Source organism: Hetaerina americana, unplaced genomic scaffold, assembly GCF_022747635.1.
Source record: "Hetaerina americana unplaced genomic scaffold, ioHetAmer1.1.p SCAF_6, whole genome shotgun sequence".
Taxonomy (NCBI): Eukaryota; Metazoa; Arthropoda; class Insecta; order Odonata; family Calopterygidae; genus Hetaerina; species Hetaerina americana.
The window spans coordinates 76,864,468-76,890,490 of record NW_027287205.1 but is presented as its reverse complement, the minus strand read 5'-3'; the positions used below and the strand labels follow the sequence as shown (position 1 = coordinate 76,890,490).

At 38.5% G+C, this 26,023-nt stretch overlaps 1 protein-coding gene and 1 long non-coding RNA gene across 5 annotated transcripts; one reads left to right on the top strand and one right to left on the bottom strand.

Moving 5' to 3' along the window:
• Positions 1-1,535: 1,535 nt before the first annotated feature.
• On the bottom strand, positions 1,536-12,080 carry LOC139694987 (uncharacterized). Of its 2 annotated transcripts, XR_011702255.1 has the most exons (4): positions 11,914-11,933; positions 11,670-11,685; positions 11,109-11,166; positions 1,536-1,754 (listed from the first exon to the last, which is right to left on the bottom strand). It is a non-coding gene; the product is annotated as an uncharacterized lncRNA (long non-coding RNA). The 2 variants fall into 2 exon arrangements; XR_011702254.1 differs by lacking the exon at positions 11,670-11,685 and having other exon boundaries at positions 11,914-12,080.
• Positions 11,976-25,716, top strand: LOC139694986 (UPF0669 protein C6orf120 homolog). Of its 3 annotated transcripts, none has more exons than XM_071593541.1 (6): positions 11,976-12,054; positions 12,581-12,685; positions 12,766-12,890; positions 13,028-13,144; positions 13,244-13,526; positions 25,621-25,716. In XM_071593541.1, the coding sequence occupies exons 2-6, from the start codon at positions 12,656-12,658 to the stop codon at positions 25,714-25,716; spliced, it is 651 nt and encodes a 216-aa protein (XP_071449642.1). In that variant the 5' UTR covers positions 11,976-12,054; positions 12,581-12,655. The 3 variants fall into 3 exon arrangements, with proteins under 3 accessions (XP_071449642.1, XP_071449644.1, XP_071449643.1); XM_071593543.1 differs by having other exon boundaries at positions 12,008-12,110; XM_071593542.1 differs by lacking the exon at positions 11,976-12,054 and having other exon boundaries at positions 12,487-12,685.
• The last annotated feature ends 307 nt before the right edge of the window (positions 25,717-26,023 follow it).

Genomic DNA, 26,023 nt, shown 5'->3' with positions numbered 1-26,023 from the left:
TCAACGGTGAATATTTGAACTTATTGCAACATTTGACCAAAGAAATTAAGCAAAAGCGGCCACATTTGGCTAAGAAGAAAGTGTCATTTCATCTAGAAAATGCACCAGCTCACAAATCTGTTATTGCAATGGCCAAAATTTATGAATTAAAGTTTGAATTGCTCCCTCATGCCTCACCCCATTCGCCAGATTTAGCCCCCTTGGATTATTTTCTGTTCGCAAACTTGAAAAAATAGCTTGGTGGTCAAAGATTCTCCAACCGTGAAGTGATGTCGGCAGTTAATGGCTAATTTGAGGAGCCAGACAGTTCTTATTATAAAAAGGGTATTGAACTATTGAACATCGCTGGAAAAAGTGTGTAAGAGCTGAAAGGAGATTATGTTGAAAAATAAATACATTTTTTCCATAATATTTGTGTTTTCTTTGTTGGGTTGGGTACTTCTGGGATGACCCTTGTATGTCCTCTTACTGATCATATATCCTATCAACGTCATGTTCATGTGCATGTTTTAGGAATTTCTTGTGCAGAAGAGAGTTTGGATAACCAATGTGGATTGGAATGGCATGACATCTTGACAGGAATTCATCCAGGGAATCATGATAGTGGAGATATGGTGACCTTGGATAGGTAGAGAGTACAGGATTTACTGTTAAGTGTGGAGAGTATGACATTTTTGCATCTAAAAATGTGATTTGTGTGGGGGGAATGATGTAAATGAAGGAAGCAGAGGTTGTTTTATTGAGGAAGGAGATAAAATCTTTAAGGGAGTCCATGTCACTGAACGAGGAAACTACTTTTTCCTTCGCTGAAATGTCCTTGTTAAGTAAATGTCTTTTGCATTTTTCACCCAAATTTTCCTTTTCAATTCACGCACAAATTTCATTCTTCTTTATCCCTGCCTGGTAAATGTGCTCATCAGTTTACTAAAGCAAATTGTATTGATGGGAAAAGGTATATTCTATGATCAATGCCGTAGATAGTTCCACATTCAATTCTAATGATGTTTTCTTCTCCTGGTCTCTCTGGGGAGATTCCAATGAGTTTGCTTTTCATGCGACTTGGTTGCCCCTAAGTCAAAACTAAGTTACTCAGGTTATAGTGTCATTCGAAAGAGCTTTGAATTTCTCATCTAAAATTGATAATTCACATACAAGGTCTATTCAAGAAGTACGCGAACTGGTGCAATCTGACACGGCTTTCTTTAATTACCCTACAAAGCGTTGATTAAACAAATTCAGTTTCTAAGTCATTTTCCCAAGGACTTGTCTGAAATATGATTTTTACAAATTCCATAAGGTATGGCCTATTAGTATAATTAATTTTGACTTAAAATGCCGCACATGAATGTAAACTTATAGTACAGTGCACCTCTAGGTTTCAAAGGTTTCCACGATTTCAAACAAGGGTAGCGCTAAAAATGGTTGAAATTTGGCATCAATGAAATTTCATTTCTTGAGAGCTGAAAATTACAAGAATATTTTACAAATCATCAAAAGAAGTTATCAAATATCACAATTAAATACTTCCACTTTAATTACAATCGTTTATTGTCTATAGCATGTTTTAAGAAGCATCTTACATCCAAATTTAGGTCGGAAGACCTAAGCAGGGATATTTTCCTCCTCAAAATTGGAGTGGTACCCCCACCTTCAACATAGACTTCACCATAAGGCAAGGATAATTCCAAAGCATGGCCATTAGAGTAAAACTCTTAAAGTGTTTCTTCAGGATATCCAAATTGTTCCAGAGATAACTGCAATGAAAAAAGAATAGAATAAAAGCATAATGTCATGCTTTGTGAATGCAACACTCCATTCTCTGGTAAAAGGGTAGCACATGTTATTCAGAATAGAAGTTGGAAATCAGAGGATGCACATTTGAGTACTTGCATTGAATTTCAGCTCTTTCTTGAAGAGTAGAATTCATTGATAAAAAATTGCAAAAAATGTCATTATAAATCACAAAATATAAATGCAGAAAAACAACGTTCATTGACAAATTATTACAAAACCATAAGCAAAAAACTGTTTCAAGCAAACATCATTATTTAGGTGTTCAAATTTTATTTAGTTTTCTTGAAGTGAACACTGCTAATGGGTTTTGATCACTTTAATTTCTAAGTAGTCATAAGGAGGCTGAAGTAGTGCATGCGATTGAAAGTCCAAATGAAATGATTGCAACTCTACCTAGAAGAGCCTTTGATAGGGATGGGAATATAAGTGTGGTTGTCGGTAAATGGAGAATCTTGGTGGAGTGAGGTTTTGGCAAAAAAAAGTGACCATTGTGAGGAAACCCGTGAGTTTGGTAGAAAAAATGGCTTATTTTTAACCAACACTTTTTCAAGCACTGCAGTAGACACAGATGCACAGAAGAAACAAAGTCAGTCAGATAATATCATGTTTAGGCACAGATTTAGGAATGGCTTGATCAAAACTAAGATCAGAGGTGGATTCCAATCACAATTTCGTGTTGATGAAGTGTAGTGTAAAATTTAATAGAGTAAGGAAGTTTCCCTTAAGAAGAAAAGATAATGTGTTGCAGAAGACTTAACTGGGGCAAGGAGGAAGTGCCAGGAGACAGTTGATATAATTGAAATTCTTGCAGAACTACTCAAACATTAAGGATAATGAGAGTTGTTGTGTTTGATGGGCTCATTTATGAAGAGGGAATTTTGATGGAAGATTACATTAGCAGTGATTCCCATTCCTAATGAGATAAAGCAATACCATATCATAAAATGAATTAGGTTTCACTGTTTTTAAAAAATTAGTTATTCAGACCAAGAGTCACAATCTTTGCCAAAAGGCATTGCAAAATATGGTGCTACACATGCATTGGCTTGAACCAAAAGAGGTCCACTTGCATATGAAGCATTTTAGAAGAGGGCGGGCACAGTCTCATTAGGGCAATTAATAAGAATGACCCCTCCCCGGACTACAACCTTGACGTGGTGGAAGGGCTTGTGCATTCCGATGACCCCTAGAGCTGTACTGGCGGGAGTAATAAAAATTGCTCCTGGTAGGGTCACCCATGCCAGATAGGTCGAAGGTTAGGAGCCAGACGAAAGGTAGTCCACGCAGCGTCTGTTCCTCAGTGAGGCGGCTGCAATGGCGTCTGACCCCAGTGGGGCGGCCAGTAAGTGATGGTGTCACGTTAAAAACACTATTGAGGAAGGCAACGGGAAACCACCTCAATTATCATTCCCAAGAACAATGTGATGGACAATAGAGATATTTTGAGTCCTGGCAACCACGGGGCTCGGCCCAATCGGCCGTGTGTCGTGCCCGGCAGCGGGGGAGGCAAGGCTTCCGCGGTCGTCATCCCACGAAACCCTTGCAAGGGAAAACCAGCAGCAGCAGGACAGAAGACGCAGAAGAAGACCAAATTAGTTAGAATAGGAACGTGGAATGTTAGGACAATGATGAGGACGGGGAAATTGGAGAATATTAAGCGAGAGATGGAAAGGGGAAATATAGATATTATAGGTCTATGCGAGGTGAGATGGAAAGATAGCGGGGATTACTGGAGTGATAAGTATAGAATAATATACAGCGGTGGGGACGAGAGCCAACGAGGGGTTGCCATAGTATTAAATGAAGAGGTAGGAAGAAGCGTAGTCAACATAGAGCAGGTAACGGATAGAATACTACTAGTGGAGATAAAAGCAGAACCGACGAACTTAGTTATTATCCAGGTATACATGCCACCGAGCGACCATAAGGAAGAAGAGGTCGATAGGATATACGATCAGTTAGAGGACATGATTGCATGTGTTCCTGCAGGGAAACATTTGATAGTGATGGGGGATTGGAATGCGACAGTAGGCGAAGGAAGAGATGGTGATGAGGTGGGGGACTACGGTTTAGGCACGAGGAATGACCGCGGGGAGAAAGCAGTTGAGTTCTGCAGGAGACAGGGGTTAGTTATCACCAACACTTGGTTCAGACACCACAAAAGACGCAGGTATACATGGAAAATGCCAGGTGACTCGGGAAGATATCAGCTAGATTATATCCTGGTTAGACACAGGTTTAGGAACAGTGTGATAAATTCCCACAGCTTCCCGGGAGCGGATGCGGACTCAGACCACAATTTAGTTGTTATGATATGTAGCGTACGTTTTAAAAAGGTAAGGCAGGGGCGGCGAGTTAGAAAATGGAATGTAGAAGCATTAAATGGGTTGAAAAGAAAGGAATACAAACAGGCGGTAGAGAAAATCATGGAGGACGGTAAAGAGCTAAGTACTATTGAAGAAAAATGGGAATGTATCAAAAAAGGGTTGTCTAAAGCGGCAAAAGACACTATTGGAACCGTTAACGCTAAAAGGACTCGTAAACCATGGATCACGGATGAGATGATTACAAAAATGGATGAGCGGCGAAAATGGAAGAATATAAATACAGAATTAGGCAAAATGAAGTACAAAGAATTGAACAATAAATTGAGGCGGGCAACAAATAAAGCAAAGGAAGCATGGTGGAAGACGCAGTGCGAGAATATGGAAAGTCTGCAGAGGAAGGGGGAAATCGGTGCGCTTTACAGCATAGTTAAATCTTTATCGGGAAGTAAGAAAGGGAGATCAACGATAGCCGTTAGAGATAAGGCCGGTAAGGTAATAGTTGACGCAGGAAAGATCCAAGAGAGATGGAAGGAATATGTAGAAGAACTGTATAGTAAAGAGCTTAGACCAACAAAGTTAGACATTGAAAAGGAACATGACGTAGAGGAAGATAGCTTAGGTCCAGGCATACTAGACAATGAGATAGAAAGGGCATTAAGGGAGATGAAACTAAATAAGGCCGTGGGGGTAGATAACATTCCCGTGGAACTTTTGAAATGCTTGGGAAAATGTGGGAGGAAGAGGCTATATGGGCTGATCCGTAGTATTTATGAGGAGGGAATCTGGCCGGAAGACTTTGTGAGATCAGTTTTAGTTCCTATTCCGAAAAAGGTAAAGGCCACGTCATGTGAGGACTATAGGACAATTAGTTTGATATCCCACGCAGCTAAGGTTGTTCTCAGGATCATAAACAAAAGGATAGAGAGTAGGGCAAATGATTACTTAGGGGATGATCAGTTTGGGTTTAGGAAGGGGAGAGGTACGCGTGATGCCATTGCAGTAATGAGATTATTAATCGAGAGGAATATAGAACACAACCAGGAGGTATTTGCCTGTTTCGTAGATTTCGAAAAAGCGTTTGATAGGGTGAATTGGGAAAAACTAATGAGTATATTGCAGAAGATAGGAATAGATTGGAGGGAAAGGAGGCTAATCCGCAACCTGTACATGTCTCAGACTGCTCGGGTGCGGGTGGGAAACGGGGAGTCAGGATGGGCAATGTTAGGAAGGGGTGTAAGGCAGGGTTGCCCATTATCACCGTTGCTGTTCAACCTGTATGCAGAGGAAATGATCAAAGAGGCATGGGAAGAACTCGAGGTAGGAATGAAAGTGGGCGGGGAATTCGTAAAATCAGTTAGGTTTGCTGATGACCAAGCTTTAGTTTGTCAGTCAGCCAAGGGGTTGCAAGCATTGCTAAGTGAATCGGAAATTCAGTGCAAACGGTATGGGATGAGAATCAATATTAATAAAACAAAGGTTATGCGATTTTCTATAAAGAAAAAGGGTAAGTTAAACATTAAAATAGGAGGGCAAAAACTAGAGCAGGTGGAACAGTTTACGTATCTCGGTAGTGTTTTGGACCAACACGGTCAAAGTAGTAGGGACGTAAGGAGAAGAATTGCGCTAGGCAAAGAGGCTTTCACAAGGAGGAGGGAGTTGATGACAGGGACTTTGAGTAAGGAAGTTAAGATAAGACTCGTAAAAACTTTGATATGGAGCGTAGCTATGTTCGGAGCGGAAACGTGGTCATTGAAGCAGGAGGATAGACGTAGATTGGAGGCTTTTGAAATGTGGGTGTGGAGAAGAATGGAGAAGGTGAAATGGACAGAGAAGAAAACAAATGAGGAAGTACTTGGTATGGTGGGCGAAGAGAGGGGTTTGTTGGGAGCAATCCTATGGAGGCAGGAAAAGTGGATGAAGGGGGTGTTGACCGGCAGTGGGATGTTGAAGACTGTGATAGAGGGTAGAATGTTGGGCAAAAGAGGAAAGGGAAGGAACAGGATAAGGTTGTTGGACGGGATGAAGGGAGGAAGGAAGTACTCAGAGATGAAGAGGGACCTGATATAGAGTAGGATGATTGATTTTGTGTTTTGGTAGGAGTAATAAAATATTTGTTTGGTAGTTGTGTCAGTCCAAAAACCTACCTTAACCGGTAGATTACTTAAAAAAAAATAAGAATCACATATATGAAGAGGGTTTTTCCTAAGGTATGCGAGTTGATGAAAGGTAGCTTAGGTATTCATGTAAGTAAAACAAGTGGATACTTTCAAACAGAGCTGATTTTGGCATGACTTGAAAACATGGCTGTTGATGCAAGGGGTTAAAGGCAGATTGAAGGCCTCTGAGATGTGGGGTAAGAGGATAACGGAGACATTTTGACAAAACAAACAAAAAGGTTCCAAACAAATTAGTATATATGAAATTGCAACACTGCATAAGATTGGAGTATTGTTAATCATAGCCCTAGTCAGAGCACCACCGCCATACAATGTATTCTTGTCCAAATTTATCTTCCAAAGTTGACAGCATCAAAAAATAATTAATTGTCATAAAATCAACTGAAAGATCAAAACTTTTCAGCAGTGTTTCATTGGTTGTGATTGTTCTTGATTTTAAAAGGTTTTGGACAAAGTACCTCTTACACACTACTCACAAAGCCAGAAGCATGTCATTATAGCTAATCTGCTGGTTAAGGTAGATTTTGGATGGACACAACTACCAAATAAATATCTTTTATCCCCTAAGAAAACAATACCCAACATCTAACTCTACCACCAGCCCCTCTTCATCTCCTTATATTTGTTTCCATCCTTCATTCTGCCTAACATCCCTATTTCATTTGCCTAAAATTCTCTCCTCTATCTCAGTCTTCAATGTCAGCCTGCTAATCAATATGCTTTACATCCATTTCTTGTCTTCTTAGGTTTCTCTCAGAAATTCAGTCGCCTCACCCACCCAGCACTTCATCATTTGTATTCCTTCCAGTTCACTTTACCTTCTCCAAACCCACATTTCAAAAACCTCCAATCAATGACTATCAATGACCATATTTCCATGCCGTACACAAGTATGCTCCATATCCAGGTTTTACCGAGCCTTTTCTCAGTGTCACTGTTATCAATTCCTTCCTCCTTGTAATAGCCTCTTTGTCTAATGCAATTCTTCTCCTAATGTCCTTAGTATAGTGACCTTTTTGTCCTAAACACTTCCAAGGTATGTAAACTGTTCTACCTGCTCTAGTTTTAGCCGTACTATTTTAATATTTAACTTAGTCCATCTCTTTCTATAAACTTGCATAACCTCTATTTTTTACTTTATTCTCATCCAATATCTTTTATATTGAATTTTCAATGCATTCAGAAGTGATTGAAAACACTTTGCTGACTGATAAACTATAGCTTGGTCATCAGCCTATCTAACTAATTTCATGGATTCCCTGCCAACTTTCATTCTATCTCCAGTTCTCCCCCTGCCTCATTCATCATTTCCTCAACATAGACATTGAGCAGCATTAGTGATGGGCAACCCTGCCGTACTCCACTTCCTAACACTACCCAGCCAGATTCTTCATCCCCCACTCTCATCTGAGCAGTCTGAGACATGTACAGATGAGCATTAGACTCCTATCTCTCCAATCTATTCCTATTTTCATAAACATACAAAACATACTCATTATTTTTCCAAATTCACAATTTTCCAATCATACTCTATATTCCTCTCCATTAAGATTACATTACTGCTATGGCATCACCCATGCCACTCCCCTTTCTGAACCAAAATTGATCATTCCCTAAGTGATCATTTGCCCTGCTCTCCATCCTTTTGTTGATTATCCTGAGAATCACTTTAGCTGTATGCAAAATCAACCTTGTTGTTCTGTTGTCCTCACATGATGTAGCCTTTGCCTTTTTTGGAATAGGCACTAACACTGATCTCACCAAGTCTTCTGGTCAGATTCCTGTCTCATAGAGGGTAGAGACTAGTTCATAAAGACTCCCACATTTTTCTAAACCGTTTAGTAATACTGCAGGAATGCTGTCCATCCCCACGGTCTTATTTCATTTCCCTTAATGCCCCTTCTATCTCATCGTGAAGTTTTGCTGGACCTAGGCTTTCTTCATATTCTCTTTCTATGTCTAATCTTGCTGGCCTAAGTTCCTTAACTTAAAGTTCTTCTGCTCTGTTATTCCTTCCATCTCTCTCAAATCATTTCTGATTTGTACTTTACATGACTTATCTTCAACTGTTAGCATACATTTTCCCTTCTTATTCCCCAATAGTGTTTTAATCTTTTTGTTGAGTGCACCCATTTCACCCTTCCTCTGCAAACTTTCCTTATACTAGCACTGCATTGTCCCCCATGCTTCTATTGCTCTATTTGTTACCCATATCAATTAATTATTTAACTCTTATCATTTCCTTCTTCATAACTCTTGTGTAGATTCTTCCATTTCCTTCTCTCATCTATCTTTCTAATCATCTAATTTCTGATCCATGGCTTTCTTACCCTTTTATTATCACTGTTACTAAAGGTTCTTTTCTGGCTTTCAATATCCTTTATTGATATACGAGGGTCATCCGGAAAGTAGTACCCGTTCGTGCCGCATGAAGTGCTGACGACGCGAGTAGCCGCTGGACGAGGTCAGATAGCTTCAGTGGCTTGTCTGCCTTCTCTGAGCCAAGTTGCGTGACGCTAGCATTGCCTGTGTTGTTTCTGTGATTGTTTACAATGTTTAAAAAAATTGAGAACGCCGCCAGTTGTGAAGTGAGGGCAGTGATTAAATTCCTCAATGCAAGAAACGTTCGCCCATGTGATATTCATCGCCAATTAAAGGAGGTGTATGGAGACAATGTAATGGACGAGTCGTCTGTTCGGCGGTGGTGTCGCAACTTCAACATGGGGAGGGGGAACACACACGACGATGAGCGTTCGGGGAGACCGTCTGTCATTACAGACCAACTGGTGAGCTCAGTTGACGAATTCGTGAGGAACGATCGGCGCGTCACAATTGATGACATCTGTGAGCATTTTCCCAATGTTTCTCGAACAATTGTTCATGAAATTGTTAAACACCATCTGCATTATGCAAAAATTTGTGCAAGATGGGTCCCTCGCGTATCTCAATGAGCTGGCGGCGAAGGACTATGCAGCAGGAATACAGAAACTTGTCACACGTTATGACAAATGCCTTAATTTGCTTGGAGATTATGTTGAGAAGTAGTTTAAAGTATCCTCTTTCAAATAAAATTTTTTATGTTTGTTAATATTTACTTTTGTGTCTTTATTTCACGAACGGGTACTACTTTCCGGATGACCCTCGTATTTCCATTTTTCCTTGATAGTACTCAGCTCTTTCCCCCTCACTCATGATTTCATCTTCTGATACTCCTTTCTTACCATTCCAGTTAATGCTTCTACATTCCATTTCCTAACCAGCCACCTCTGCTTTAACTCTATTCTAACTAATATGGTCTTCTTCAGCCTCTTCTTTGCTACCACTATTGGTTTTGCTTTACAAGGGTTTTGTGGGATGATGACCACGGAAGCCTTGCCTCTTCCACTGCCAGACATGCCACATGGACAATTGGGCCGAAGTCATGCCTGGGATAACCAGGACTCATTTTCTCTACACTGTCCATAATATAAATCTTGGAAATGAATACCTATGCATAAATAAGAATATCGTGGTCAGGTTTAAAGGCGTTTGAATGGTTGGGTACAAAGAATAGTCATAGATAATGTAAGCTCTAATGCAATAGAAGTCACTTCAGAATGTCGCCAGGGAAGTGTTTTTCTTTTCTTTATACTTTTTTTTCTCTGTCGTTCCCATCATGAGAACCTTGGGATTAATAATTTAGGTGGTTACCTTCCTCAGCAGTGTTTTTAACACCATCACTCCATGGCTGCCCCACTGGGATCAGATGCCTTTGCAGCTGGGGCTGACGTGGCTGCTCCTACCCTTCGACCTATCTGGCGCAATTAGTATTAGGAGCAATTATCCCCAAGGGATTTTGTTTTTAATGGCATTCTGTGCATCAATTTTTGTAATAAAAGTACTTTTAGACAACAGGCATTGAAATACTGTTTTCAAATTGTTTTATTCTTATGCCTTATGCTGGAGAATGAACGAAGCAATAGCAAGTTTTGGTGAAAAAGAAGATGGACGAATTTTTTTCATCAGAGAAGATAATATTTGTGATGTGCTATGAATTCAAAGATGAATTTTATGGTATTTTAATGTAAATGCTGTCTAATTTGATGATATTAGAGTAGAATTAATGCTATTTGCTTCCCAAGGAAGAATCCATTAAAGAACTCCAGGAACATGGCTGAAACTAATTTGCATTGGCATTAAAGTAGGAATGGCAAAGCAGCCTAGGCACATCAGTGTTGTCTATTTCCCAAACCTATTCCATTACACAGAATTACAGACTAGAATGTGCGAATGAGTTTGTATGCATGCATAAATGCACTGTTCTATACTTGTTATTCTATGTATAACTGATGTGGTAGCTGTGACTGTTGATTCTAGGTAGAGTAGTTCAGAATTTCAACAACTAATCTGAATGAGTGCATTGTTGTGTGTGACTGTTGGTGAGTGCTTTTGAATACCTGAGGAACTACATACAACACCATAAAATTAAACGCATTCGAAACTAAAAACAGTTGGAAGGAGGAAATTTAGCCTTTGGTTTGGTATACAGTTGCTAGGAGGTAACTTGTTAGCATATTTGAATGCTATGAAATGTACACATTGGTAGCCTTTGAAGGTGATAATGGGTTTCCCTACACTTCGGGCAAATCAGGCCATATGCCATTTCCGCACGAAAATACTATGTCGAAATAAGGAAGATATTTCCAACTGAACCTTTCATTTCCCTCTGGTTATTGATGGTGGACAAATATTTTGCTCGCTGGCAACGGAAAACATTTTATGTGGTTAATTCCTTCCGAAAAAAATTAGACAATGTTGATTTCATGGTCACCTTTACAAATGCGTTGGTCATTGCCTTCTCAATTTCCAAAGGGAAGACTTCTCTGCTCCTGGTAATGAAGCCAAGGACAAAAATGTAAAAATTGAAATCTTTTTCAAAGATTCATGTTTTAAAAATAACATATTAAGATTGATCAATTCATCGTTTGTATTAAGGCAATGTGAATGCTATTTGTCATATGTGAGTTTTTTAATGGTCTTCGTCATCTTGCCACAACATTTCGGAATTGAAGAAATAGGTATCATTCCATTAGTACACTGGTTACATATTCTGCCGTTTAATTTTGAAAGAAAAAGTTTTTTAATGGTACACCCTATTTAACCACCAGTGTTTTGTCAACACCGGTGGTTCGGCCCCTAATGACAAGCCATGAATTTATGGGAAGCCCAATGATTCCGCGGGCCACCAATCAGGCCCGGAGAGCAAAAACGGTGATACCTATAAAACATGAAATGAATTTATTATTCAGTCTCATTGAATTACGCAAGGAGAGCCTATCATTTTAAATGCTAATTAAGGAAGACTAAAATATGGAAGTTTAAGTATGGTTACCTAAAATCTTGTCATCCTTGTGAATAGTCAATCAAGTAATAGAATAAATGAAAGAGAGAGGACAAATACAATAGTTTCTACCACAAATTGTCGGTATAACACATCGACCATAAACATACAACAGATCTAGGTACCATATTACAACTTTCATCAATTGATGGACAAGACAAAAATTGGAAACTGGAAGGGAAGGACATTTATTATGCATATAAATATAAACGATCAAGTGATGGGCAACACTAACCTTTCATATCTGGCTTTTTCGTAGCACAAATAACAAGTGAAGTACATAATTGATTTTTAACTACTTGTTTGGAGAACACATGAGAGCCCGTCGTATCGGTGTTTCATATCTGTGAAAATCTGTGTATCCATTCCTGTGAAGGTACTTAAAACGTTTTCTGTGTAACTTGTTGCTGAAATAAATAATTAATCACAAATGTACGTTGATGACGTATAGAAGATCCTCTGTAAATATATATTCACTCATTCTATCCCTGTGTACATATGTTTTCAGCTGAAGTCCATGGAGAAACTTTTCGTATATTGAGTGTTCAACTTCTGAGTTTTTTTTACATTTAAGTAATTTTTATCGGGCGCATTTATTTATCTTAAGTACCAGTAATGGTGAAGATGTAATCCGTTGTACATTCGATCAAAGATTAAGAATGCGATTATACCATGATATCACAAATGCAACCCGTTTTTGTGTAATTGCAAATTTGAATCTATTATTTACGCGAAAAATTTAAATATAATATACCATAGATTAAAATAATAGCCTGATGCTGTAAAAACTCACCAGTGGTTGCTGCTTCCTATCCCTTGTATCTTTGACAGTTAAGCTCACCTCATACCAGGTTTCACGTAAAGGAATATTTTAACACTGAATAACTGAATGCCTTTCCTAGGATTCAACATTTAATATAAGAGCTGTGGTTGATCTACCAGGTGATGGCACGTTTATCGGCGAAACGTTTTAGAGAATGGCATTATTTGTGACTTTACTTTTTGTCGTAAGTAATCCAGCTGTAACTTTTCCTTAATGAAATTTCCCTAAATGGAATCCCCATTAATTTTCAAAAATTTATTGTAGAGTATCATACTGCCATGTTTTGGAGATCATTTATTGCACTCTTTAGCTGGTCAAGTTAGTGGTGGAAATTATTCTTATTATACTTTGACGTACGAGGGCCCCATTACTTTGAGTCTCGTGACAAAGTGAGTTGTTAGATGTAAAATCAATTTAATGTGTTTGTCGACAATCATTTGTTCAAATTTGATTATATATTTTGGTTATGATTTATATGTTAGGTAATGTATTGTGAGAAACCTAATCTTGTCCCCTGGCTATTTAGTCTAGGCGATGCCGATCTCTATGTATCACAGTTCCTAAGCAAGCCTACTTTTGATCCCCTTACATATTGCCTTCATTCAGCGACCTGTGGAAATGATATAGTTCACATACCAAAAAGGTTAGTGTCCAGAATCACCAAAAGTATAAGCTTTTTTCCTTACATGTCCTAGTATCAAATGGCATTCTGAAAATAATAAGGGAATTTCTATCCTTTCAGGTTCAGACGCCCAATTGGTATCGGAATATACGGCTACTCATCTCATGAAATTAGTCGTTTTATTCTTGAAGTAATTTTCCGAGAAAAAACGGAAGAAAATGGAGATACAGTAGACACCATTATCGAGGAAGAAGACAACGCCTTGGAAGATGAACCAGAGGTTGAAGTGTCATTGAAGGATCCTCATGTGAATGTTGATGATAAATATAAATATACCGATCCAAGCAGGAGAAAAATCAACTTGAAATATCCGGAAAATGGAGAGAATAATGTCAGAATTGAGGTGAGCTACTTATGGAATACTGAACACTTTGGTAATTTTTGGATGGGTTAACACTCATAAATATCGTGAGCATTCATGAAATATAATTACTTAGAAAAATATTTATCATCTTAGTTTTGAATTAACGGCCGTATGAGCCGTAATTGCACAGCTCACAGAAGCTTTTGCAGGTCTGGTAATATTATGAGCACTCACTATTAGGCAGCACACAGTTCGAGGGAGATAGATTCAAGTCCGTATGGATACAAATATTTGTTCTTTCTTGGGACATTCAAAACTCATAATATTAAAATATTAAAGTCTATAGAAATAGTAAAAAAAATCGAAATACAAATGATGACAAGATTCAACACTCCATAGAAATCTAGTGCATTCATAGGAAGATGTGCTTGTGTATGTTAATTACTGGTTTATGCATTTGCTTGTGTGTAAGTTAAAATAAGTGTTGCATGAATATATGTCTTTATTGGTGGACATAAGTATTTTTTGTTTGGATTTCATATCATTGCATCTAATATTGCAAGTGGTGCCCTAACACCTCCTGCCACTCGCCCTTAAGACGGCTTGTTGGGTTGCATGTAAATTTAAACAATATTTTTTTCTATAAGAGACTGTTTTAGCCGTTACTCCGTGGAATTTTTCCATCGTATAGAAAGAAAGAAAACACAGCAATTCCACATTTACACTTTATTCAGACGACCATGGTTTCACCACTGCATCATCTCCACCTGAAGATGCCACGCAGTGGTGAAACCATGGTCGTCTGAATAAAGTGTAAATGTGGAACTGCTGTGTTTTCTTTCTTTCTATGTAATATTTTTTTCATTGATAATAATATTTTTATAAGCCCTTTGCCCATTAGGAGGCATAGTGTCAAAACATTGTATTTCAATAAACCCCAAGTTTAATAACCATGAAATAAATAAAAATTATCATTTCATTGGTCATTAAGTGATCATATAATAGTTCTTATTAAAGAAAATTCATCAGACAGGACACATAACTGATTTCCATATGGATAACATATCAGAAAATCATATCCGTTTTTCTATGAGTAAAAAATTCATTAAACGAGTGCAGTGCTTTAGAGCACTGACATAGATTTATTTGCTGCCATGTTTAATGGATTGCATGACACACTAGCTGACTTGAACTTATGGGTTTGCCATAAATCAAACAAGCCCACAGCAATTAGACTGGTGGGCAGTCTGGAGCCATCATCACTGCTCTCTGGCAGACACACCACTGCAGAGAACCAAATGACTCACAGGTTTTAGCCTACAGCAGGTCCAGCTCTTGCGACTGGAAATTAATGATGACAACTTTGTTATCAAAATTGATAATGTATAATCACATGATAACCAGGCCCAGGTACAGCTTATACTATTATGTACTGATTATTGACCACTAGGTAATCTCCTCTGTGGATCCTATGTAGGATCTCTATACTCAGATCTGGTGTATATTGAGAAAAATTTCACTTATTAATGAAATTTAGAAGATAGCATATATTTGCCAAATTTGTTTTAGGTCATAGATTAAATCCATATGGAAATCATAGATAGGACTTGTATGTACTAATATTATTATTGTGTGGTAGTATGTTGTTGAGGTAGATTTTGGATTTACGTACGGTTCAATAAGTACCCTTGTTTGACAACAAAGGGCATACCCGAGGGAAGTTTATGTTATCATCGTGTGCTGCCATCTATCAAATGACGGTGAAACAAATTTCAGACTGATTTAAGGGATAGTTTGGATTTGGCAGCCATTCGAGTAAGATGTGTTTCGTGATTTTCGCTAAGATGGAAAAAGAGGAGTATAGTTCGGTAATTCGCTTTTTTTGGATGGGAAGAAATGTGAGGAGATAAAAGCAAAGTTGGATTATGTTTATGGGGGCACTTCGCCATCTATGACCACAGTTAGATATTGGTTCAACGAACTTAAACATGGGCGAACATCTGTTTTTGATGAGGAACGACCAGGCAGCGCCCGGCAGACGTGGTTACCGAGGAAATCATTCAAAAAGTCCATGCCATGATTCTCGCTGATCGACGAACGAAAGTGGCCGAAGTAGCCGAGGCCGTGGGTGTGTCGACCGGAACATAATATTTTACATGATAAGTTGGCGATGAAAAAATTGTCGGCCCGATGGGTGCTGTGATTGCTGTTTCACCACGATAACGCACCAGCACATTTATCCGGAGTTGTCGCCGCCAAACTGCATGAACTACGTTATGAATTGCTGCCGCACCCCCCATATTCACCTGATCTGGCTCCCTATGACTTTTTCTTATTCCCTAACATGAAGAAATGGCTCGTGGGAAAAAAAATTGGCTCAAACGAGGAAGTTATTGCCGAGGCAGAGGCGTATTTTGGAGAGTTTGACAAATCCTATTTTTTGGAGGGTTTAAGGAAATGGCCGAAACGTTGGGATAAGTGTATCTTTCTAAAAGGGGGCTATGTTAAAAAACAACAAAAATGTTTTCTTCATTTCTAACACTTATTGAACCACCCTCATATACTTTACATCCCTACATTTCTTAAACTCGTCCAAGATACAATTTTACCCCACCCAACAATAAACCTTTCTTAGATTCATTATATCTCCTTGCCTGCCTTCATTTTCTCCCATATTCCTAGCCTTTTTCTCCCTCACTTGACTAACATGCCTATCCTCGGTTCCATGCCTCCCCTTCAGCATTCCATTGCCTATCAAAATGCTCTCCAAGCACCTTTCCTTTACTAATTGGCTTCCTGCTAACCTACCCCTTTCTCTACTTATTACCACTTCATTTGTTTACCTTTCAATCCATCTTACCTTTTCTATCCTTCTCCGCACCCACTTTTCAAAAGCGTCCAATCTGTCCATGATCTAGCTTAAATGAACTTGCTTTCATGCCCTTCAAAACCATGCTCCATATGAAAATTTAAACAAGTCTTTTCGTAACACCCTCACTAAATATCATTTCAGCAAACCTTTTCATCCCTAAACCTTTTTGCCACAGGATTCTTTCCTGAAGGCCACCACAGATCATTACCCCTGAACCCTACTGCACCGGAATTCGTCTCTTTCCAACTTGAAGGTAAAACTACTTCTCGAAATCTTTCCTCTCCAGCCATTGATCTACGTGAATAATATGTACCTTCAAGCAAATTCCGTAACAATCAATTAACCTTGTCCAACATTTTTAAATCTCACTCTTGTTCTATTCAAATAATTTACCTCAATGCCCTAAGTCTCTCTGCACACCCTGATGAATTACACCAACTTTTACCTGACAATGACATTCATGCATTTTCCATCGCTGAGACTTGGCTGAAGCCTCGTGTGTCTGCCATGTCTGTTGATATTCCTGGCTACAACTTCTATGGATGGATATGATCGTAGTGGTAAGGGTGGTGGAGGCATAGGTGTCTAGGTGAGAAAAGATCTCTCGTCCAAAATGATATTAAAAAGTTCTTCCAATTACTGCAAAAGACCCCAGTTTCCATTCTTAGATATAACCTTCAACCTATAAAAAATTCTTTTAGGTATCATTTACCACCCACCTAAGGTGGGCTATTTTGCCAACTTGGAAGAAACCTATTCTTCCCACATTCCGAATTATGATCATGTTATTATTACAGGTGACTTCAATGCCGACTTTTTTTCCCTAACTTATGACTCTAAAGCTATTACTAACTCTATGCCATGGCTTTAGTGCATTTCCCCTAGGACCTACTAATCATATATCTTCATCAGCCACATGGCTTGATGCAATAATTACAGCCAACCCTGAACAAATCACAACATACTGGCAACTTTCTGCCCCAGGAATATCCATGCATGATGTATTATTTTTAGCATACTTAGTTAGATGTCCTAAATTTAAGCAGAAATTCATTCTTACTTGCGATTTCAAGTGCATAGATGAAAAAGTCCTACTATCTGATACTGCATTTAGACAGTCTAAACCGTTTAGTCTCTACCTCACTGACAGAAATAGGTCTTGATGTAAAAAATGAATTCTTATAAAATCTGTTTAGTTCTGGACCAACTCCAGTTTCTGCTGCAAGCTCATTCAAAATTTTTACCATTACATTACACAAATGCAACTCCTGCAGGCCCTTAAAAAAATTAAGTCATCCTCAGATGGAGCTGACAGAATTTCAGTTGCTCTAATACACGAATTACTTCCCAAATTGCTTCCTATTACTTATACCTTTAATTAGTCTATCGTAGCTGGAGCATATCCCCTGCTCTGGAAATGTGCCCTTGTCTGTCCTATCTTAAAAAAATCCACTCCTGCCAGCATTGCTGCTTACTGACAAATCAGTATTTTGCTTCCATAATCAAAAGCATTTGAGAGACTCTTACATGAACAAATCTCAAAGTTTCTAAATGAAAATGACTTACGTGATCCTCTATACTCAGGCTTTCAGTCCTCTCTCAGTACAGCTACCATTCTCCTTAAAATAAAAATTTCCTATGGAAGTTTTAGTAAAAGTTTTTTAATGGCTTTGTTTGTGGATAAATGCAGGATAGGGATATGGAATGTGAGATCATTGGAAGCATGCGGGAAGTTGGAAAGTACCAAAATGGAGATGGACAGATTGGGACTCAACATTCTAGAAGTGAGCAAGAGTAAGTGGGCTGGGACCAACGACTTCTGGAGCGATGGATACAGGGTGATATATGCACTCAGGAGATAAATGGAGAATTGCAGGAGTGGACATCATATTCAAGGAGTGGGCAAGAAGAGTCAAATCGTACTGGCAATACAGTGAGAGGATTCCGATGATAAGGTTAGAGGGAGAGCCTATGGACACAGTGATAGTGCATGTGTATATTCCAGCATCCAGCCATTCAGAAGAGGAAATACAAGAAGTATACGAACAACTGAAAGAGGTTCTAGGAATATTAAAAGGAAAGAAAAACCTCATAGCAATGGGAGATGGGAACACTGTGGTCGGCAAGGGGCAAGAGGGACTTATGGTGGGATTCTTCGGATTGGGAAAACGAATTGCCGTGGGAGAGAGACTGATAGAATTCTGTGACGAGGAAAACATGGTATTGGTTAATACCATCTTCGATCAACATCCGAGAAGAAGATACACGTGGAAGATGCCTGGAGACAAAGCACGATACCCAATTGACTACATCCTTGTCAGGAAGAGATATAAGAACCAAGTTGAGAAGTGTAAGAGTTACCCTGGCGCAAATATGATCACAACCTGGTGATCATGGACAGCAGACTGCGACACAAGAAGATGAAGAAAGAGACACAACAACCCAGATTGAACACAAAGATACTGGAAGAAAAGAGCGCAAGAGAAAAATTAACCGCGGCCATCGAAAGGGAAGTAGAAGGAAATAATGATAATACCAGCACCGATTGTCGATGGAGAGAAATGAAGAATATAATTACCAAAGCGGCAGATGAGCTCCTTGTGAGTAAGGCTGAAATATCTAAGAAGCCATGGATAACAGCTCAAATAAGAGGCCACATAGATGAAAGAATAAAATATAAGAATCCAAGAAATGAGAGTGAAAAGTACCTCTATAAACAGTTGCTGAACGAGGTCATACTAGAGTGCAAGAAGGCAAAGGAAGAATGGATAGAAAGCTGCTGCGAGGAAATCAATGGCTTATGGAAAAATACTAATAGATGATGACGACATTAGGAATAGATGGAAAGAATAAATTGAAGTACTCTTTCAAGCTCCCTAACCACTAGAAGATGCCTTAATTAAAAAAGATGAAAGCATGATAGGTAAAGACGATTGGGGTTCGCAGATATTGAGAAGCAAATTCGAGAGAGCCATGGCAGACCTGAAAAATAACAAGGCCCCAGGAGTTGAGAAAATAAATGGAGAAATAATCAAGGCACTAGGGGTCAAAGCAAAGGATACCCTCTATAGAATAATCAAAGATAGCTACGGCAGCAGAAAGAAACCAGAAGACTAATGATTGCAATGCCGAAGAAACTGAAAACAGATAAATGCAAAGAACACAGAACATTGAGCCTGGTGACTCAAGCATCAAAAATCCTTACTTGGATATTTAGCCAAAGAATAGAAGTAAGAATAGAAGGAAATCTCTCAGAATATCAACGCAGATTCAGGAAAAACCACGGAGTAAGAGAGGCAATTCTCAGCTCGAGAATTCTGGCCAAAAAAATGAGACGTAAATAAGCCATTATATGTGGCATTCGTGGACTTGAAGAAGGCCTTCGACAACGTCAAATAGAAAAAGATTTTCAAGATACTAGAAACGCTTGAATTGGATTACAATGAAAGAAGAATTATTCATAACCTCTACAAAAATCAGGTTACAACAGTGCAAACGAAACATGGAAGAAGAATAGAAGCCAAAATAAACAAAGGAGTAAGACCTCAGCATACAAGATACAACCTCTCGCCAGCAATATTCAACATATACCTGGAAGAGGCAATAAAAGAAACACAAGAATTGGATATCAAAGGAGTCGAGGTAAATAGAGAAAAAATCAACATGCTCCGGTTTGCAGATGACATCGCAGTAGTGGCGGAAATGCAAGAGGACCTGTGGGCAACTCAACTGGGGGTATATAATATGAACATCGGCAAGAAGAAAACTAAAATCTTGATGTGCGGAAGAGAGGCTATCACCATTCAAGGGGTGAAACTAGAGCAAGTGGAATCCTTCATCTACCTGGGCAGCAGCATAACATGGGATGGAAGAAGTTCGACTGACATCAAGCGAAGAATAGCCCATGGGAAGAATGAATTCATGAAGAAGAGGCAATTACTATATTCAAAGAACCTAAGACTGGAAACAAGGAAGCAATTCATCAAGACTTGTGTGGAACATGGTGCTCTATGATTCTGAGACTTGGAACATTGGAAAAGTGGACCAGCAAAGAATAGAAGCCTTTGAAACATGGTACTGGAGGAGAATGCTGAAGATTAAATGGACAGACAAAGTACGAGGAAGTATATAGAAGAGCAGAAGAGGCTAGGACCATATGGAGAACGCTACGGCAAAGAAGAAATAGATGGATTGGATACACATTGAGGCACAATGGATTGATTAGGAATGGAATAGAAGGGAAGGTTCCACGAGGAAGACCAAGAGACATATATTAGGGAGAAATTAAGAAGGACGTAAAACAGAGAGGGTATCAAGGATTGAGGGCATTGACATTAAATGGAGTAGAATGGAGGGCTGCAGTAAACCAATCCTTGGATTGAAATACTGATGATGATGATGATGATGATGATGATAAATGATATAAGTAAAGGTATTTTTGATTGCATCACCTTAATGACGATGATTTAGAAATATATCACCATTCCTGCCTTTGCGACCTACCTAGAATTAGTAATGAAATGAATTCAAATCTTGCTGCTTTGTTGCAATGGGGTATAAAAAATTTACTGAAAATAAGCCCCATCAAAAGGGAGTCCATCCAGAGGACCCATAATACCTGTGTGTGGTTCATAAGTGATCTTAGAAAATACGATCATATTTCTGACTCATTTACAAAAATATCCTGGTTAGAGCGAGAAGGTCGTGGGCATTCACATATTCTTTCAATTTTCTATAGGATATTTTCAAACCACACACCTAAATACTTGTACAAGAATTTCCTCCCCATCAGCTCAATTTACCACAGAAACACTAGGGGAACAATAAAACTCTTGTCGCACACCATCGCATGGAAATCTATGAAAAATCTTTTCATGTTACAGCATGCCATCTGTAGAACTATCCCAGGTGACCTAAAAACTCTCTATCCACAACATTTAGGGAAGTACTTCACCAGTTCATTTTCCTCTGGTAAAAACCTCTGGTAAAACCAGTATACCTTCCCTCATTTCACTCAGCTGCTTTTCCCCTTTTTCTTTTGTCATCTCAAGCAGTAGGATTTTGCATCACTATTTTGAGTTATAATTCTCATTACTCTTCATGTGTTGTTAATGTTATTAATTTCTTCATTTCAATTTCTGTAACACATGTATAATATGAGGGTGGTCCCAGAAGTACCCAACCCTCAAGAAAAGACAAATATTTTGGAAAAATATGTATTAATTTTTCAACATAAACTCCTTTCAGCTGTGTACACTTTTCCCAGCAATGTTCAATAAGTTCGATACCCTTTTTATAGTATGAACTGTCTTGCTCCTGAAAATAGCCATTAACTACTGACATCACTTCTTCATGGTCGGAAAATCTTGCACCACCAAGCCATTTTTTCAAGTTTGCAAACAGAAAAAAATCCAAGGGGGCTAAATCTAGCAAATAGGGTGCATTAGGTAGCGATTCAAACTTTAATTAATGAACTTTGGCCATTGCAATAACGGATTTGTGGGCTGGTGCATTGTCTTGATGTAACAACAGTTTCTTCTTAAACATTACAGTTTCCGGGTTAAATTTGTGGAATTCCTTCATTATATGGGTAAAAAGAAACTTAACATTTCCACAATAAAGATTTAATATTTCATGACCATGGTTTTGATGATGCACATCATGGAAACCATGGTCGTGATATATTAAATCTTTATTGTGGAAATGTTAAGTTTCTTTTTACCCTCAGTTTCTTCTTAGCCAAATGCAGCCGTTTTTGCTTGATTTCTTCACTCAAATGTTGCAATAAATTTGCATAATACTTGCCATTGATAGTTATTCCTTTTTCAAGATTGTCAATGAAAATTATTCCACGCGCATCCCAAGAAACCGACACCATGACCTAGCCTGCAGATGAAACGGTTTTCGTAGTAGTAGTAGTTTTTTGGGGAGGCGACCGACAGCTAAGGTCATTTGCGCCATTGGGGATGGACAGGAAAGGATGAAGGGTGGAGAGAAACCCGGTGTCGGCATTAGCCTACTCTTTACGAAAGGCACCAAGGGGTCCGCAGTTTTAACGTCCCATCCCACGGACGGCGTACCCAATCAAAGTGCCCTCCACAAAGCACCTCAAGTAGGGATCAAGATACCTCTGAAAAATATTCAACACTGCCGGGATTTGAACCCGCGCCCTCAGGGTGGGAAGCCAGTAGGTTAGCCGCCGCACCATCTCGATCCCCACGGTTTTCGTCTTCTTTAAAGCCAGTTCTCCCTTTTGAATCCATTGTTATGATTGTTCTTTGTTTCAGGTGTGAAGTAATGGACCCATGTTTTATCCATGGTTATGAAGCGGTGCAAAAATTCTACTTTGTTGCTGTGAAACTTGGCTAAACACTCAATTGAAACTTCTTCACAACACTGGTTTTGCTCGAATGTGAGCAAACGCGGCACAGCTTTCTCATGTCCAAATTTTCAGTTAATATGCAATGTACCAAACTTTTTGAAATGCCTACTATGTGAGCTAGCTCGTGCACTTTCAGTCGACGATCATCCAGTATCACTTTGTGGATTTTCTTCACCATTTCTGGAGTCGTAACCTCATTTGGCCGACCAACGCAATGCTTGTCTTGAGCTCGTACAGCCTCGTTTAAACTCTGCTACCAATATTTAACTGTTGTGAATGAAGGAGCAGACTCACGGAGCGTAGAATCCATTTCAACTTTTATATTGGTTGCACTGAGGCCTTTCAAATATAAGTATTGTATCACATAATGATGACCAATTTTCTCCATTTTCACAAATTCACTGAAAACGTTCACTATTGATGGCTGCCAAACAAATACTAAACAATGTGACTTCTTCAAACTTGAAACATATACTTTATAGATTGCATACTTTCTAATACAGTGATATTTTTCAAACAACTACTGCCATCTCTAGGTCAGGCCAGGTACTTCCCATGTAGTTTCAATGCAGAGGCATCATCAGGTACAAATTAGTCAAATTGCAGTCCATTTATATACCATTCTTGTGGAGGAAGGGGTGGGTGAGAGAGGGGAAGGAGAGGGAGAAAGAGGAGAGATTCTGATTGGCGTTGATGGGAAGGAGGAGAGGTGTGCTAAGCATCAGGAAAGGCGTTTAGAGGGGTTCTCAGTGAGGGGGAAGGGTAGTTAGGTCTCTCTGTGAATGAATGGGATGCTTCCAGGATTAGGGAGAGGTGTTCAAATAATAAATCTTTGACCAAATGCCCCTTTTTCGAATTCCTTCTGATTTCCAGCTGTTCCCACTGGTCCATCATCCTTTCTTTGTTCATTTGGTGTATCAGTTCTGGGTTGAAATTGCTGCCATTATTTTCTTCTCACAGATGGTTGGCGAAGGGAGTTTGTGCGAGGTCACATTTCCTAAAACAGGGTTTATGTTCTTCTGCTCGTGTTTTTAATAATCTCCCCGTTTGGCCTCTATGGATAGCACTGCAGTTCTTATGAGTTAACTTATAAATGCCGCTTTTATTTTATTTTTCCACTTTGTCTTTCATAGTGTTCAAGAATGATTTTAGGGTGTTCACATTGTAAAAAGCTTTTTGGAACAATTTCAGATTCGGAAAAAGGGTCATTTGGTCAACGATTTATTGTTTGAATACCTCAACCTAATCCTGGAAGCATCCCTTTCCTGCAAGGAAAGACCTAACTACCCTTCCCCCCCCCTACTGTGAACCCCTCTAATTGCTTTTCCTGATGCTTAACAACCCTCCTCTTTCCCCCCTCCTTCCCCTCTCTCACCCACCTCTTCCCCCACAACAATCGGGTATATAAATGGACCGCAACTTGAGTAATTTGCACCTGATGATGATGCCTAAGCATTGAAATTAGTAGTATCAATAAAGAACAGTGGAAAAGTACATTGTTCTTTTTATTAACATGAACTTCCACAAAGTTGAGCCAGAAATCATTGAATTCTTAAGTAGGTATGGTTTAAGTCCTATATTTACACTGTAACAGTCACCCCTTAAGATAGTGATGCACAGTAAAATCATTATATCGTGTATGCAGTATAATCAATGTTCATCACTGATAAAAATATTGGTGTAAGGTGTTCAATAAAAAACATTTGAGTTGCACTCCATAATTAGTAGTTACACAGCTAAATACAGTGATAAAAAATCCATAGGCTCATTATATTCTGGATAATCTGGTTGGTACTGCAAAAGTAGGTATATCATTTCAGCTAATTGGGCGATTGATGAAGGAAATGAGAATACTTTATGAAATTCAGTTGATGAGCCATAAATTCCACTTGTCATTAAGTCAAATTCACAAAGTGCATGCTATTCCTCATTTCATCCATGAGGAGCAGTGATATTAGTCAGATGGGGGGAGGGGGCATGCTTGAACATAAGGGAATAGAAGATTACCGAAGGCTAGTTTTATCATCTTCTCTCAAATAGGTCTGCATGGCTGAATTTTATTTATTTGCCTGTGAAATGCACCCCCATGATGGTCAGCATCCTAAACTTGAACTCATCTGGACTGAAATCAGTTACTGCATGTTCCCCTTGAACTTTTCACCTTCCTCACTAATTTATCCTTTCCCATGTTAGACCGGGCCAATTCACTAAGAATGAAATATGATAAGTATCACACGTCTTGAATAGAAAAATATCTATTTAACTGTAGCAGTATTAATAAAGTGATGAATATTGATCTGTAGGTACATTTGCATTAAGGAAATTTAATTGAAATATTTCTACTCTAATTATGTTCTGATGCAATTATAATTGATCGATTTGAGTTTTTACTGACATACATAAGTGAGCCAGTGTTGTTTTGTCCAGGATCTCCAATTTTACTTAAAAAGGATTATAGTTATTATACTTAGGCCCAGTTTTATCATGTCTCATTAAACTGAAGGTTAACTTTAACATCCGGTCGTGATCAAAGCTCAGTTTTATCGCCTTTAATTAAGCTCAAAACAGACTGTTTGACAGCTTAATATCTGACAGACAAGAATTCTACTGTGGTTGCAAAGTTCAGGCTCACTAATGAGTAATTGTTTATGTTTATAAAATTGAAATATTCAGTAATTTCCCTGTTAATTTAATGTTTTCATTAACTAACAATTGGATTTAGATGACATTAAGAAAGTCGGGTTTTAAATTTAGGGTAAAAAGTCTGATTTTTTTATGTTGTGCTCTTTAAATCAAATTATTTACAATTTCTTCTTTGTCTTCTTTATCACTCCATCAGATTCATGCCGGCATATTAAGTAACTTTAATTTATTTTCAGGATATAGAAGAGGAGAGCAGGGAGGAAGAAGAACCATTTTTATGGAGTTTGATATTGTCCTTGTTGGAATTGATTTTTGAGATGTTTTTCCTTTGACCCAGAGTTAACTGTACAAGTGCATAACTGCAAAAGTTTTGCATAATATTATTTTTTAAAGAGTGAAATTAACTGTGCCTTAACTTGGTTAAGTAGTCACCCAAAACTTGTGAGTTTATCATTCTCTATGCGAAATATCTGGTTAAGCTTGTAAAAATTTCAGGAAAAATTGTATTTACTAAACATTTATTTTAAGTGTTGAGTTTTTTGTGGGATTGTTAAAGTTGTTGAAGATTCATTTAAAAATAAGTGATCAATGGCATTTTTTTAGATGTGTGAAGATTTAGTTGTAGTTTTTATTACTTAT

Bases quoted from the DNA above. Each gene is read 5' to 3' on its own strand.
- LOC139694986 (XM_071593541.1), top strand. From the start codon at position 12,656: ATGGCATTATTTGTGACTTTACTTTTTGTC. The intron at 12,891-13,027 runs GTGAGTTGTTAG...CTGGCTATTTAG, and splicing joins ACTTTGAGTCTCGTGACAAA to TCTAGGCGATGCCGATCTCT. The intron at 13,527-25,620 runs GTGAGCTACTTA...ATTTATTTTCAG, and splicing joins AGAATAATGTCAGAATTGAG to GATATAGAAGAGGAGAGCAG.